Source organism: Salvia hispanica, chromosome 4, assembly GCF_023119035.1.
Source record: "Salvia hispanica cultivar TCC Black 2014 chromosome 4, UniMelb_Shisp_WGS_1.0, whole genome shotgun sequence".
NCBI classification, from domain to species: Eukaryota; Viridiplantae; Streptophyta; class Magnoliopsida; order Lamiales; family Lamiaceae; genus Salvia; species Salvia hispanica.
Genome location: NC_062968.1, coordinates 49,919,542 through 49,933,797, shown reverse-complemented (window position 1 = coordinate 49,933,797; position 14,256 = coordinate 49,919,542). Strand labels below are relative to the sequence as shown.

The 14,256-nt window shown below is 34.0% G+C and overlaps 3 protein-coding genes across 3 annotated transcripts; 1 reads left to right on the top strand and 2 right to left on the bottom strand.

The window, feature by feature from the left end:
- Positions 1-809: 809 nt before the first annotated feature.
- LOC125221320 lies at positions 810-2,857 on the bottom strand. Its single transcript, XM_048123442.1, has 2 exons — positions 2,431-2,857; positions 810-1,432 (listed from the first exon to the last, which is right to left on the bottom strand). The coding sequence occupies exons 1-2, from the start codon at positions 2,855-2,857 to the stop codon at positions 891-893; spliced, it is 969 nt and encodes a 322-aa protein (XP_047979399.1). The 3' UTR covers positions 810-890.
- A 1,727-nt stretch (positions 2,858-4,584) lies between these two features.
- Positions 4,585-5,189, top strand: LOC125223779 (calvin cycle protein CP12-2, chloroplastic-like). The gene has a single exon (XM_048127075.1). It carries the CDS (start codon positions 4,630-4,632, stop codon positions 5,002-5,004), a length of 375 nt encoding a protein of 124 aa, XP_047983032.1. The 5' UTR covers positions 4,585-4,629; the 3' UTR covers positions 5,005-5,189.
- LOC125223778 lies at positions 4,709-8,558 on the bottom strand. The gene is made up of 7 exons (XM_048127074.1): positions 8,339-8,558; positions 8,192-8,263; positions 7,467-7,534; positions 6,926-7,040; positions 6,647-6,724; positions 6,430-6,525; positions 4,709-6,349 (listed from the first exon to the last, which is right to left on the bottom strand). The coding sequence occupies exons 1-7, from the start codon at positions 8,495-8,497 to the stop codon at positions 6,269-6,271; spliced, it is 669 nt and encodes a 222-aa protein (XP_047983031.1). The 5' UTR covers positions 8,498-8,558; the 3' UTR covers positions 4,709-6,268.
- Positions 8,559-14,256: the final 5,698 nt, after the last annotated feature.

The following is a 14,256-nucleotide window of genomic DNA, read 5'->3' as shown; positions in this document are numbered from 1 at the left end:
TATGGTATCTACACTTATTTCCATAACAATTAAATACACTTTAGCCCAAACTTTAATCTTTATTGGATCATTTTAATTGAGCAACTGAAAGATACTCATATACATTAAATTAGTCTATCTGTTTAACTATACGTTTAGAAGTGGTGGAATACTCAAATTAATTCATCTCTTATAGAATGTGTGTAGCATTTCTTGTTACTGAATGTTCGTAATGTCCAGACATGTAATGTAACATACTACTCCTATTATTTATAGTTTTAAATAATTATTTTTAAAAATAAAGTCAAAACATAAGAATTGTGAAGCTACTCAGACTCATAAAGTAGTACTTGCTGCACTCACTTTTATCTGTCAAAAACGTTAACATTTACATAAACTAACTACAGCTATATCATTTGATTCATATTCATATCTGGAAATGTTTATTTCCACTTGGTACAATCAGCATTAGCTCATGCATATTTCGACGTCAAATTTACCATTAGCTAATAAAGACAGTTACAAAAAAACTAGTTAGAACCATGGCCAATTGGCCATCACCAATTTTTTATTTGTTATTTTTATTTATTTATAGTTAAATACGAAAAATGAGCTTTTTTTTAATACTTATTTTTCCTAGTATTTGATTTGTGTCGTTGGGAAACGGTCAAATTTTGATTTTTAAAAATACTTTTTATTCTAAACTCATCCCATAAATATCGTTCAAACTAGTAGTAGTACTTCATTTTCACGCATTTCATCTCATTCTTCATAATTTTTTGTCTCTTACATGCATCTCTTTATGCATAATAACTTGAACAAAAAAGGCAAACACAAAAAGAAACACTACCATTAGAAAGTAACAGAAGGTCCTCTATCCCACAATCAGAACCCCTCGAGTCTTGTTATAATCATGTAAAAATAGCCTCAACAAGAACATGTTTCCTCGTAGGATACCCAAAACCAACAAGGTGGTTCAAATAAACCTTACCCTCCTTCACCGTGGCTGCTGTCACCACACGATGACCAAGACCCTTCGACTTCCCTACAATGCGGGCACTCTCCCAATCATCCGTGCTCTCCACCAGCCTTATTGCATTGCCAGCAACCGCGATCTTTGTGGGCGATATGAGCTCCAACCCATCTCCAAACATTAGAGAACCACCAATGATGTTAACTTCCTTAACCACGTCTCCGTTGCCAATCTCAACCTTGAAGAGCTTGCCCCAGAGAGTATGGACAACCAACAAATACCCGTTCGGATGGTACACGATGCCATTGAGACCAATCAAGTTGTAGTACCACTCTTTTGGGATAAAGAGTGGGCTCTTGATGGTGTAAAGGAGCTCACCATCCACACCAACCTTCCAAAGCTTGCTTCCCTTTACATCAGTTACATAAGCATTTCCTTCTGTGTCAACGGCTACATCATCTGCAAACGTCTTCTCACCTTCTGTACAAGCACATGATAAACACAACAGCATCGTCTATTAATACATATTTCCATCTTTACGAAGATCCAAGTATAATACTTAAGTGCAACCACTACGAAATTCCATCTTCAAAAAACGATTCAAGCAAGCAAAATATCGAAGTATTAATTATTTTGTATATCACATTGAGATATTCTAATAGAGAAAAGGCCAAGACTAAAGATATGGAGTATGACAAATGACATTGGCCTCAAAGAGTTTCAACCTATTATTCAACTCCTGCATCAACATCATAGACTGCGTATTTAATTCTTCAATCTTGATGGAAAACCTACCTACCTAAATCCATATATCTTGGTAGAAGTTGATGAATGCTGGTGATTAAAAAGCATAATTTTAATTAATGGATGAGCGAGTTTATGAGTAATAACCTCGTCTAATTAAGAGTAAGGATTTGAGCTCTACCTATTTAGGAACTCGTTTTGGCCACTAAATTTGGATACACTCAAAGACCACGAATCTTAGAGAAACTCTTCCTAAAACTTCAAAAGGGATTTTTTTCCCTTTTCCATCTATTATATTTAATGTATTAAAAGAAGTCTTCTAATTGCATAGATAAAATTGCTTAAACTTTGTCTAAACACCCCAGCCGCAAGTGAACACTTTTTTGGTGCCTAAAAAGTTGTAAACTTTGAATATAAAGTGAAGGTGGAAACGTTCTAAGATGAAACGGCAATTAATTTAATTTCCACAAATTTACTGTAAATATGTGTTGCAGTAAATGTGTTGCCCCTTAAACCATGAAGAAAATCGTTGTTTTTCAAATCCTACATTAGTACTACTTGCCATCTTTTACGCGAAATGCAATATGTAATTAATAATATTGTTCATTTACACAATTAGTGGTTAATAATTAAACCAATGTGTAATTAAGAACAAATATGGTAAATACGCAGTCGACTTTTAGTAAGTAGAGTAGTTGTGATGTGAAACGGTGAGAGAGGGAGGGTGGAATCACCTGGTCCGGCGAGTTTGGTGTGGAAGAGGAGATTCCACGTGGTCAAATCGTAAGCGGCGACGGCGCTGTACTTGTTTCCTTGCACATCGGCGATCGCCACCAGCAAGCGATTCCTGGGGCGGTCAATTACGATTCCGAGCGACGAGTTATTCCCGAAGGCGGCATCTCCGACGACCGTAATCTCCTCCAAAATGGAGGCGTCTCCGTGTCCGTTGAGGGGGACCACGCCGACGCCTCCCTCGAAGTAGGAGACGATGAAGCGGCGGTTGAGATGGTCCCACTTGGCGCACTCACGGAGCCACGATTTGCTGGCGTAGGCGTAGACGTGAGCAGCGCGGTGGGACGTCTCGGAGTGGATGATGTAGGCGAGGGGGATGGCGGAGAGGAGAAGGAGGAGGAGCAGGAATCTGGTGGAGCACAATGCCATGGCTGAGGCCTGAGAGACTACTGATGGATGTAGAAAGAAGGTGAATTTAATTATTTTTAGATACACCAAAAACGACTGCTATAAGTACTACTCCTACTACTCAAAATTTCTTTTTCATGAGATTTCAAATTGAGTTGGTGGAGCCAGAAATCATCATTTCCTCCAAAATGGGAATGGTGGCTATTTTATGAACAAATTTAATACGGTCAAGGTCATCATCCTCTTTTCATAATTAACTTTATCGCCTAATGTCGCCTCATTTATATTTTGTGCGTATATCCAATAATTATACTCACTCCGATCCATAGTAACGGAGGCGTTTCTTTTCGGTACGGAAATTAAGAAAAATTGTGTTAGTTCAGTTAAGTAAAGAGAGAGTAAAGTGGAAAATATAAAAGGTAAAGAGATGAAGAGTGAATAAAGTAAGAGAGGTTAAAGTAGAGGTGGAAAAATGTGTTGATTTTTATTAAAAAAGGAAATGACTCAATTACTATGAAACGTATCACAATAGCAAAACGACTCTATTACTATGGAACGGAGGGAGTATTAGATTGCTATTTTCAACACTTGTATGTTCGGTTTGATAGATAAAATATAAATTCTTTTTTTTTTAGTTCATCCCTTAAAAGTATAAATGTGTCACTATCTTATTTTACTAATTTTGAAGTTAATGCATAAACTTTTTGTGCAGCTAGATCATTAAAATTTCTAGCAATTGCGAGAACCCAAAAATTCAACTAAAATCAAAGATAAAAATCCAACAAAAACGGCCGACTTCCTCTAAAATGGAACATAGAAATTTAACAAAAATGACTGAGATTTACAACAAAAAATCATTGGCATGGCTGCAAAGAAGTTTTCTTCTGAGTTTTGCCCAGCCAAGCAACAACCACCACCCAGCTCTTTCGAACAAATTAAAACTAACTTTGGATTTTGCAAAAATCATCACAACAAAGGCAAGAGAGAGGAGAGATGACAAATTTAGTTATTGGGGTAGGGTGAAATGGAATGTTTAGATATTGAGGGGCAACCAAACGGGTCGCGACAAAATAGAAACGGGCGGACGGGTTGGCGAGCTTAGTTGTCATGGCAACCAAACAGCAAATTATCCAAGAAGAGACAAGTATAGCGTAGCGGGGAAACTGAACGGGCACTACGTGTATGTATTATGCGACCAATCGCTTAGTCTTTGTACTAATACATTTTATTTTTATTAATAGTATTATATTTAAACCATGAATGGCCATACTTTTCAATCTTATTTACTTCGGCCAACCCCACGTCCAGATATGGTTGGGACTTGGGAGTAAGTCATTGAATCATGCATATTAAGTAAAAAAAACCCTCACATAATAGTGTGATAAAGAAAACCCATATACAAATCAAATCAAAACTCACACGACAGAAATAGATTTGTCCGTTCAGAGCTGATATTTTCGAACCTGCAGCGTTGCAAGTTGAAACGTGTGTGGAAATACATCAACTTAATACACTAATTGTCCACAAATTAACCATTGCTTTTTAATTTCTTAATTCTTTTTATATGTATAATGAATTAGCACGATAACGCAAAATAAAAAAAGTCCAGAAAAAAGATATTTTATGCAAAAAAAGATCTTGTATGGTAGCCACGTGGACGGCCAAGGATGGTGATGAAAATGATAAGAATTTTTATCCGCAATTCACCACACATCCCAACTCTATATAATTTCCACATAAACCATATCAAAACAGCATCATATCATTTTGTTCATCTCGCAAGAAGCAAAAAAATGGCAGCAGCCGTAGCTGGAGTGAACTTCGCCGCCGTGAAAGTGTTCGCTAGGGCATCGGAGCAGCCGAAATCCGTGAGCTTCTCGCAGTTGAACAACCCGTGGAGGCGGAGCGTGAGCGTGCCACTGAGAAGGATGTGCGTAGCCGCGGCGCCGGACAAGCTGACCAACAAGGTGGAGGAGAGCATCAAGGCTGCGGAGGAGGCGTGCGCGGGCGATGCGGTGAGCGGGGAGTGCGCGGCAGCATGGGACGAGGTGGAGGAGCTGAGCGCGGCGGCCAGCCACGCCAGGGACAAGCACAAGGACTCCGACCCCTTGGAGACCTACTGCAAGGACAATCCCGAGACCGACGAGTGCCGTACTTATGATAATTAATTCTTCTTCTTCTTCTTCTTTATTGTTGCTGTAATGTTTTTTTTTATATATATTTTTAAGGATTTTCGATATTTACGGTTTATTGTTAGTTGTTACAGTATGCAACTCATTATACGATACTTATTCAAACATACATCGCTTGTTGATTAGAGAATATAATTAGATGGAGTAGTATTTATGAGCAATCTGTGTCTTATATTTCATGAGCTAGGTTGGACAATGATAAAATTCACCAATAGTTGTGAGATCATTCTTATAAAGTGTTGAGGCCTCATCTCATAATTAATGTGAATTAGTAAGGGTCCCCTACTCATTGTTAGCTAGGAGCACTTGATGTCTCTTTTCTCTTTTACTGGTTGAAATAATACTCATAAAGTGAAAAGTGGGGGAAACATGATGGGCTAAACACAACAGAAAATGAGTTCCGAATTGAGTTACTATAGTGATTACTGAATCAAATCGATATTTATTCATGCCACAAATCCATCAATAAATTAACAGCACAATCTTATAACCCAAAACGCAGGACCTTATTGTTAAGAATAAGATAATTGCAAATCCCTGTCTAACTCTAACAAGATGCATGTCTAACAAGAGTATCAGCTCAGGGATGTCACAGGCAAAGCCACTCACCTCCGATGGAATTCTCGGATGCAAAGTTGATCAGGTAGAGTTGGGAGGCTCCATCAGTCATCTCCCACAGCTTCTTGTTTCTCCTCGACCTCCTTCTGCTCTTGGGCGATCAGCTCGTCCTGCTGCGAGCGTCGTGCAGATTCACGGTTGGACAGTGTTCTCTTCCTCTTCAAAGAAATTCCTCGAGAGGGGATGCAGAAACAATAGGGGTCTTTGGAATGCATGGGGCGTTTTTGGATGGATACCATTTACTTGCTCTGAGATTAAATTTTCTACTAATTCAATATGCAGGCTGAGAGCTACTGCATTTTTCGGTGAAATATTTTACTCCTACTAGCCTTATTTGTAGTACTACTAAATAGTTTGGTAACTGTTAGTTTGAGCTCCAGCTGCAATTTTGACTTGTCTAGTTTACTCTTGTGAATGAGTTGCAGATATTGTTACTGAGTGGTGAAAAAACTATGAAAAGGTTCATAACATTTCAATACTATTATTCAGCAATTGCAGATAAAATTTTTAAAAAATCAACCATTTTCATTATGTTTCTATAAGGTTTTTATATATCTTCATCTGTATACATAGAAGAAGGATGAAAAAGAGGGAAGAATACACAAAAGGAACAAAGAATAGGTTAAACTAGAGCGCGGATACTACTATGCCGCTGCTCTTCATCTTCATCATCGTCATCAGAGTTTGAATCAGTGTCTGCATTCTGAAACAGAGATAAAATGTTGTTGATTCATTGCAAATTTGCAATACATGCTAGGTCGAAATATTTATATGTAGTAGTACCTGATAATGATGCCTAATGTTGGTCTGTAGAGTTGCTAAAATCCGAATGAGTATGTACATGGGAACTACTATACCACTGGCCTTGGCTATAAGCACCTGCAAAATACCAGTTCCAATTATTTATGCAACAAAACATGACAATAACACACATTTTAGATCATTTAAAACCAAATAATTTCAAGGCAAACAGAATGTCAAAAAAAATGTGGCTACTTACCGTAAGAAGTGAAAAAGGGTAATCGCCATCTCCACTTACAACAGCAATCAAGTGTCTTGTTAAAAGCAGAGCTGTGAACTGCAAATTTCGGCCAATTAGAATATTCCCACTATGTGTCTGTCAAAGAAGTTACTATGAAACTATAATGTGAAACAATCATTTTCCTAATTTTCTGGAAGATGTTTCCAACCTAGTAACTGATTCAACCCTCCAACAGTCCAACTGTCTCATGCACAAATTGAAGTCAATAATAATTTAGAAGAAAAGAAAGGTACTCACAATTAGAGCTAGTGTTCTGCAAAAAGAAGCGCTTCTATTATCTCCATCTTCACACTCTGTTTCAAGCCTTTCATTTTCTTCTTCTTGCTCGTTTCTTGGCACTTCCAAACTCACCCTATTATCGAATCCCATGTTTCATATTACGTTTATTAAATGTATAAATGATCTTCAAGTTCGAAACAATATTCACTAATTCATATGAATATCATAATAATGCATGTATGTGATGTAGATTGATGTGATAAAATAATGTGTAATGCTTATGTCCTATTTTTCTCTAAAAATCAACTTGGGGGCATTAGTAAGACAAGAAAACATTGTAGAATCTTGAATTATTGGCCTCAATTTGAGGACAAATTAAATATTAAGGAAATGTCAGAATAAATTCTTGATGCGATGATTCATGATTTCATGAATAAGGCGGTGTATTTAAACGACAAGAATAAACAAATCTTGATTTAATTACATACCAAACAACACTGTTAATTTATAGTAGTATAAGATATAATTTGAAGAGAGAAATAAAAAGAAGTGGATATACCTTATTGTGACAGTTGCATCAATTAGCTGTACTTTTTTGGGTGGCGATGTGTAGCCCGGTTCAAATTTCTGCAATTAAGTTTTTAAAAAGGAAAAAAGGTTAAGCCACTTTTCGTTATACTAGTATTTAATAAGTGCTACTATAACAAAAACTAAAAACTCCCTTTTCCATTAAAATATAATTAGCCCATCACAAAAATGATGGGAAAAAAGTGGGGAGACTAAAATATAAGTAGTTAGGAAAGAGAATTAGATAAGAACGTATGGTGATTGATGAATGTCCCATTCTTGCAATAGCTACATTCAACTGGATTTAAAAAAGGCAGCCTTATTTATACTCCAAGACATTCAGTTGAGATAGTGACATTAATATTTTTCTTTAGCTTTTAAGACAGTATATCTGGAAAACCACATACACGCACTATTAATCTACATGTATATATAAATATAGAAATATAATAAATGAAAATTTTTTCCTTATAATTTGAGGGAACGGACAATCTTGAAAAAAAATCCAAACTTTGAAGCTCAGAAAACAAGTTGTAGTAGAAGAAAAAAGGAATATGTGAAAGTTCTCAAACAGGAAACGAATTCTAAATTCTAAAATTCGAATTATCAGCAAAAATAGGAAAACTATTTAATGTGAAACCACAGTAATTTGAAGATTCTGGGTTTTATACGATGATCATCAAAGCCTATTTCACTCTTTCTCTTTCTCTCTCTAACCTGTAAGCAAATTTCACAAGTTGTGTTTCCCTTTTCATCGCACCATCTCTGCACGCAATCTCTGTGTGCAAACTGCAAAACAAGAATATTCATTTATTCAATCATCACAAAATATAAACACAGTAAAAAGGGGATAGATGAATATACCTTTACAGAGCCAGAGCAAGCACAAGGAGTCTCCAGAGTTTGGCAGCTCTCAAATTCTTCTTCGTGGCAAATTCTGCAAATTTTGGATGATGCTGCTGAAGAAGAAGAATAAGGAGGTGATGATCTCAAATCATCTATCAATAACACGATTTCGCTCATCGCTTTCCCCTCAAAAATAACGAAATTTCTAATTCAATTTGATCAACCTGTTTTTTGGTGTTACTCTGTTTCTCTCCAATTCGGACTCGTCTTATGTAGGGAAATATAGGACAGGTATGAAATTACAGTAATACCCTTATGTGAAATTTTGTTTACGTTTTTAAACGTAGACGCGGCGCAACTCATTTGACCATGTGACCGATCTCCAATTTATGATATTTTGACTTCATTTATAACTTGCAAATTCATCAATATATTTTGTCAAACTTCAATTATTATGGACTCACACCCTCCCTATTTTTTCGTCAATTTGGTCCTAATTAAACATTATTAGTTAGGTCATACCCGCTTCTTAATATTTATTTTACTTTTTAATACTGTGTCTCAAATAAATATTACTCGTATTTATTTTTGTGCCAATCTCTACTTAGGAGTTAAGCTATATGTAATTTGGTGCTTCCTATGCAATATTTGCCCTCGGATTTAAATTTTCTATCCGCATTTATAATTAGGATTGCTAGGAGGAATCGCAATATTTATTACTAGTATAGTTAGAAAAGTAAAATATTGCTAGCGTTACTTTCTTAAAATCACACAACAACAATCCTTAACAATATAAGAATATTGTTAAAATAAGCTGCCCTGAGCCTGCAAATTTGATTTGAATGGACTTCCATGGGGTATCCCATATTAAGGTTGATTTTTTCAAAGAAAAAAACAATAATTACCCAACAAAAAGCAGGGTGACAAAAGAATAAGAAAACAAAAAAGAAATACATACATAAATATATGGATGTAAGCAAAAAGATTATAAATTTTAATCTCTTTAAAGTTGAATCGGTATTTATGAACATAAACGGCATCAAGTAGCTAAAGATACTAAAACTGTAGATTTGATGTTAAAACCATTAGTTCCTTAATTTGGCATTTGTATTTTATCCCTAAAAGCCCATTAATTTTACAAAATTCCCAGGACGCTCCCATAATTATATATGGCACTGTATATAGGTGTTCAACATCATGGCGATTCGCATATGTACATAAAATTGTAATTAAATAATACTTACACCTTTCTAAAAATTTAACATATTTAATTAAATAATTATAGTATGAAATAACAAAAAAAAATAAAAAGATACTAAATGAAAATTAAAAAGAAAAGTTCAACTTCAAGCATCAACATTTGTTATAGGTGGTAATAAAGTAGGAGTATTAAAAAAATTTGTTGTGGACATATGAGTAGTACGTGAAGAACAAAGGTTCACTCATGTTGTGATTGCTATATACTATTTTAATTTTCTTAATCCCATATATATGAATTATAATTGGAACTTTCCTATATATTTTAATTTTTTTGTTTAATCGTATGTTAATTTTATTTCATTATACAATCGAATATTTGGTTTCAACTTTCAATGACACAAGTACTACTACATTATAAATAAACACGCTATAAAATAAAGCATGTGACGGTGAGCAATAATGTCTTTCTTCTAGATGTAATAATTAGTAGTCAATCGTAGTTGTAGAACACAAATAAACAAACCTTAAAACATGTTATTGTATTTTATTTTTGAATGGACTAATAAACACATACAAGAAAAGAAAACTAGTGTACGATAGTAGTTACTAGTACTTAATTGGAATATATGTTTCGATCAAAATTGTGAATCTAAGGATTACTCCCGCTGTCTCAGAAAAATTGTCTCAGTTCATTTTTTGCACTCATTTTATAAAAATAATAATAAATAGATAAAGTTGAAAGAGAGTAAAATAAGATAAAGAATAACATAGGTAAGACTATTCTCTACATTATTCTTTCTTTTACTTTACTCACTCTCTAATTTACTATTTATTACTCCCTCCGTCCCCCATTAAGAGTCATATTTTTCCATTTCGGTCCGTCCCCAATTAAGAGTCACACTTCATTTTTACCATAAATAGTAAGTAGGTCCCACATTCCACTAACTCAATTTTACTCACATTTTATTATAAAACCAATATAAAAAAATGGGTCTCACGTTCCACTAACTTTTTCAACCAACTTTTCTTTACATTTCTTAAAACCCGTGTCAGGTCAAAGAGTGACTCCTAATAGGGGACGGAGGGAGTATTATTTTTGCAAAACGAGTGTGAAAAAGGAAATGAGACAATCTTTCTGGGACGGAGGGAGTATGATAATTGTCGAACTAATTTTAGCACTGAACCGCCTAATTATAATTGTTAAAATAACATGAACACGAAAATGAAAATGAACTGCTGTGTTAATTTTAGGGTTCGACACTAATTTTGCATGCATCACAACCCTCTCCGCATATACATAGAGAGAGAGAGAGGATAAATGCCCCATTACCCGACCTCTTTTTTGTTGATTTATGATAAAAGGTAGAAAGGCTATGGCCTAACCTCACGGGGTTTTAACTTTTTGACTTCAAGGTAAGAAATCGGTTACTTTGCTAGATAAATGGACTACCATTTCGAATTTATGGAAGGGTGAAAATTATTTACTTTCACTTTTTCGTAATATAGTTATTAATTTCGTGTATGGATTTTTGTATCAAATGGATTTTACATCGATGAAAGAAACATTTCAAACCGTAACCCATTTAACATTTTATAAATAAATTAATGTATAATTAGTTTAAGTTAATGAGAAGTGGAGCGCATACGCGCACGCTCATACACGAATTATAATGATGGATCAAACATCTTCTACATGTAATTTAATGAAGGATGGTAATATAAAGTTAAATTTTATTTTTATTAAATACAAAAGAATAAAATAAATGCAATGATTGAATATAGCTAATTTATTGAAGCAAGTAAGAAATCAATAAATGAGCTGCGAATCGAGGTCTCTCACTAATTTTCTTGTGTTTAGGCTTTTTGGCTACTTTGAATTTTAGCCTTTTGTGTGTTTGAACGTGAGGTGTATCATTGCTTGATTCCCACAATTATACCAGAAATTTGAATTTGTGGGCCCACTTCCACCACAACGCGCTCTTTCGTGACCCAAGATTCAATGGGGCCCATTTTATACCTTCACCTTTTATATTTTGATATTTTCTTGAGAAAAATATGTAAATTGCAGTGTGAATGAATTCGTTGTATATTTCTTTACATTCGCGGTTACGAAAAAGAATTAAATATATAAAATCTTCATTAAGTTGTTGCCTTGTTGGATTGGATTGGGTTTGATTGGATTGGATTGGTTTCTTTTAAAATGGAGATTGGTAGAATTGATAGTTGAAGCTAGCTAATGGAGAAATTTGGCCATATAAAAAGATTTAGTATGGATGAAACGAGAGTTGTTATTTTCACTCATTCCTCTGTTTACCAAAAATTTATCACAATTTTTTTATCGGTCAATTCATGAAAAATTTATTATTTTTATTTAAAATAATAAAAATCATAAGTAAAACTCATCGAACAATTAAACGCTGATACATTTACAGATTTACTTCACTCATACACTACAAATTATCAATCATGTTTTAAATCCATGCCATCCATAATGCGGAAGGTTATATCTTATACTTCCTTGGTCTCATTATAATTGAGATGCATTCCTTTTTGGATTGTCCCACTATTTTATGGCAAAAAGGCAATGTTCTATTTCTGTCTTACTTCATTCCCTCCTCCTTTTTCTTTCTACTTTTTTCTAACTCTTACTTTATTCTCTCTTCATATAACTACTAAACACTATTAGATAAAAATTTATGTCCAAAAGAAATGTATCACATATATTAGGACGGATGAAGTATTAATGTTTAAATACTGCATGAGTGATTGTTTGAATAGTTTCGAGCCAAAAGGTATACTCCATGATTAACTTTGACGGATGGAGTATTAATTTTTAAATACTGCATGAATAATTGTTTGAATAGTTTCGAGCCAAAAGGTATACTCCATGATTGACTTTGGTGCTAAAGTATTACTAATAAAAAAAATAATACCATTAAGTCTTGAGAAACACTAAGTTACACGTAGCAATATGGCTTCATGCTATTAGTGATCTAATCGGGTTGGGTTTTTTTTGTTTTTCTTTCATACATATTGTTATCTTGTTTTCAATCGGAGTCTTTTAAGGTCACTCGCGTACTAAAATTTATTGATTTTAGTTTGATGAAATTCTTTGCCAACAAATTTAGCTAGTTATCGTTTTACAGTATTTAATAATGTTCACGATTATTTAGTATTCTATGAGATTCTACGAGAATATTTAGTGAAGTAGAAAAAATGTGGAAGATGCATGGAAGTGCAACGTACAACAATGTAAAGCGGACGCGTGGACAATTGCATTTGGGCATACTTAATTATTTTACTCAGATAATTTAGGCTGCTGACATTTGGTGCTTATCCCCAATCCATTCTTATCTTCATTCTTCCTTTCTCTCTCTAACTTCATTTTCTCTTCCTATTTCTCTCCTATCCATAAATACAATCAATTGATTAATTAGGATTGGGCAGTTGTAGCGCTACCCGTCTTTATCTCATTCGCCAATTTGCAAATATGTAAAACTCGATCATCATTCTCATCTTATTCTATTTTGCTTTCTTACTTCCTATTTTATCCTTTTCATTTATTATATTTATTGGTTGGAATTCAGACGGCCTAAAGATTTATTTATCTATAATCAAGAATATAATAGTAGTTGAAATTATGACATTTATGTAAACGATAAACTGGTACATACAATACTCCAAGCTAGTTAAAAGATATGGAGTACTCTAGAATTAAAAGTTTTCGAAGTATTTGATGATTCTAATTAATTGTCTTCTGAGCAATGAGCATTATAAAGGTATGAGATTTATGAGCTCCAATTAACTTATCTAAAGTACATATTGTTGAAATTTTTTTTAAAAAAAGAAAAGAATAAATACTATACCATTTAATCACTCCAATTTTTTCACAATTGTACTACAATTACAATAATCGGCTCATTTTCCCCTATTTGAAATTTGATCTCTAGTTTCCTAAGTTAATTCGCGCTATCTTTTAGCTGACACGCATGAAACCAAGAAATATATAAAATTTCATGTTTTGATACATAAATCCATGTCTTATTTTGAAGGGTTGAATTCATAATCTAAACATATGTGTTTATTCGTGTAGCACTACGGGCTGGGCCAATAAATGGGCTAACGATCTAACTAAAAAACTTTCTACTAATGGCCCAATCTGTTTTCAGTAAGATCAGATCACGTTAAATACGAACATGAAAAAGTAAATAAATTTATTTTAAAAAACGGTTAAAAAGATGTCACAAATATTAATTGATTTCAGCTTTTCTCATATTTATAATTATCTTGGAAACTATAGTCTGCGATACTAATTTCAATAGTAAAACTGACATATTACGAACATTTATATTTTCAATTCCTCCTTTTATCGAGTCTCGTACATATGCCCAGGGACGGATCTATAGTATTGTGAGAAGGGGCAAATGTCCCAGCTCATTTTTCTAGTAGCATGTAAATATATATATTATAATATTTAAAACAACTAATTTGCCCCCTTGTTTAGAAAAAATATTTTTTTACTTGCCCCACTCCTAACCTACACTCGAAGGCTCACCCTCCTCTAAGATAAAATACTATATTATTTTAATGTATATATATTATTTTTATATTTATTTATTTGTATGTTAATATTTTTGCCCTTCCTATTATAATTTCCTGGCTCCGTCCCTGCATATGCCAATTAATTAATATAAAAATCTTGCCATTTCATAAAAAATTATTCGAGTACAGTCAGT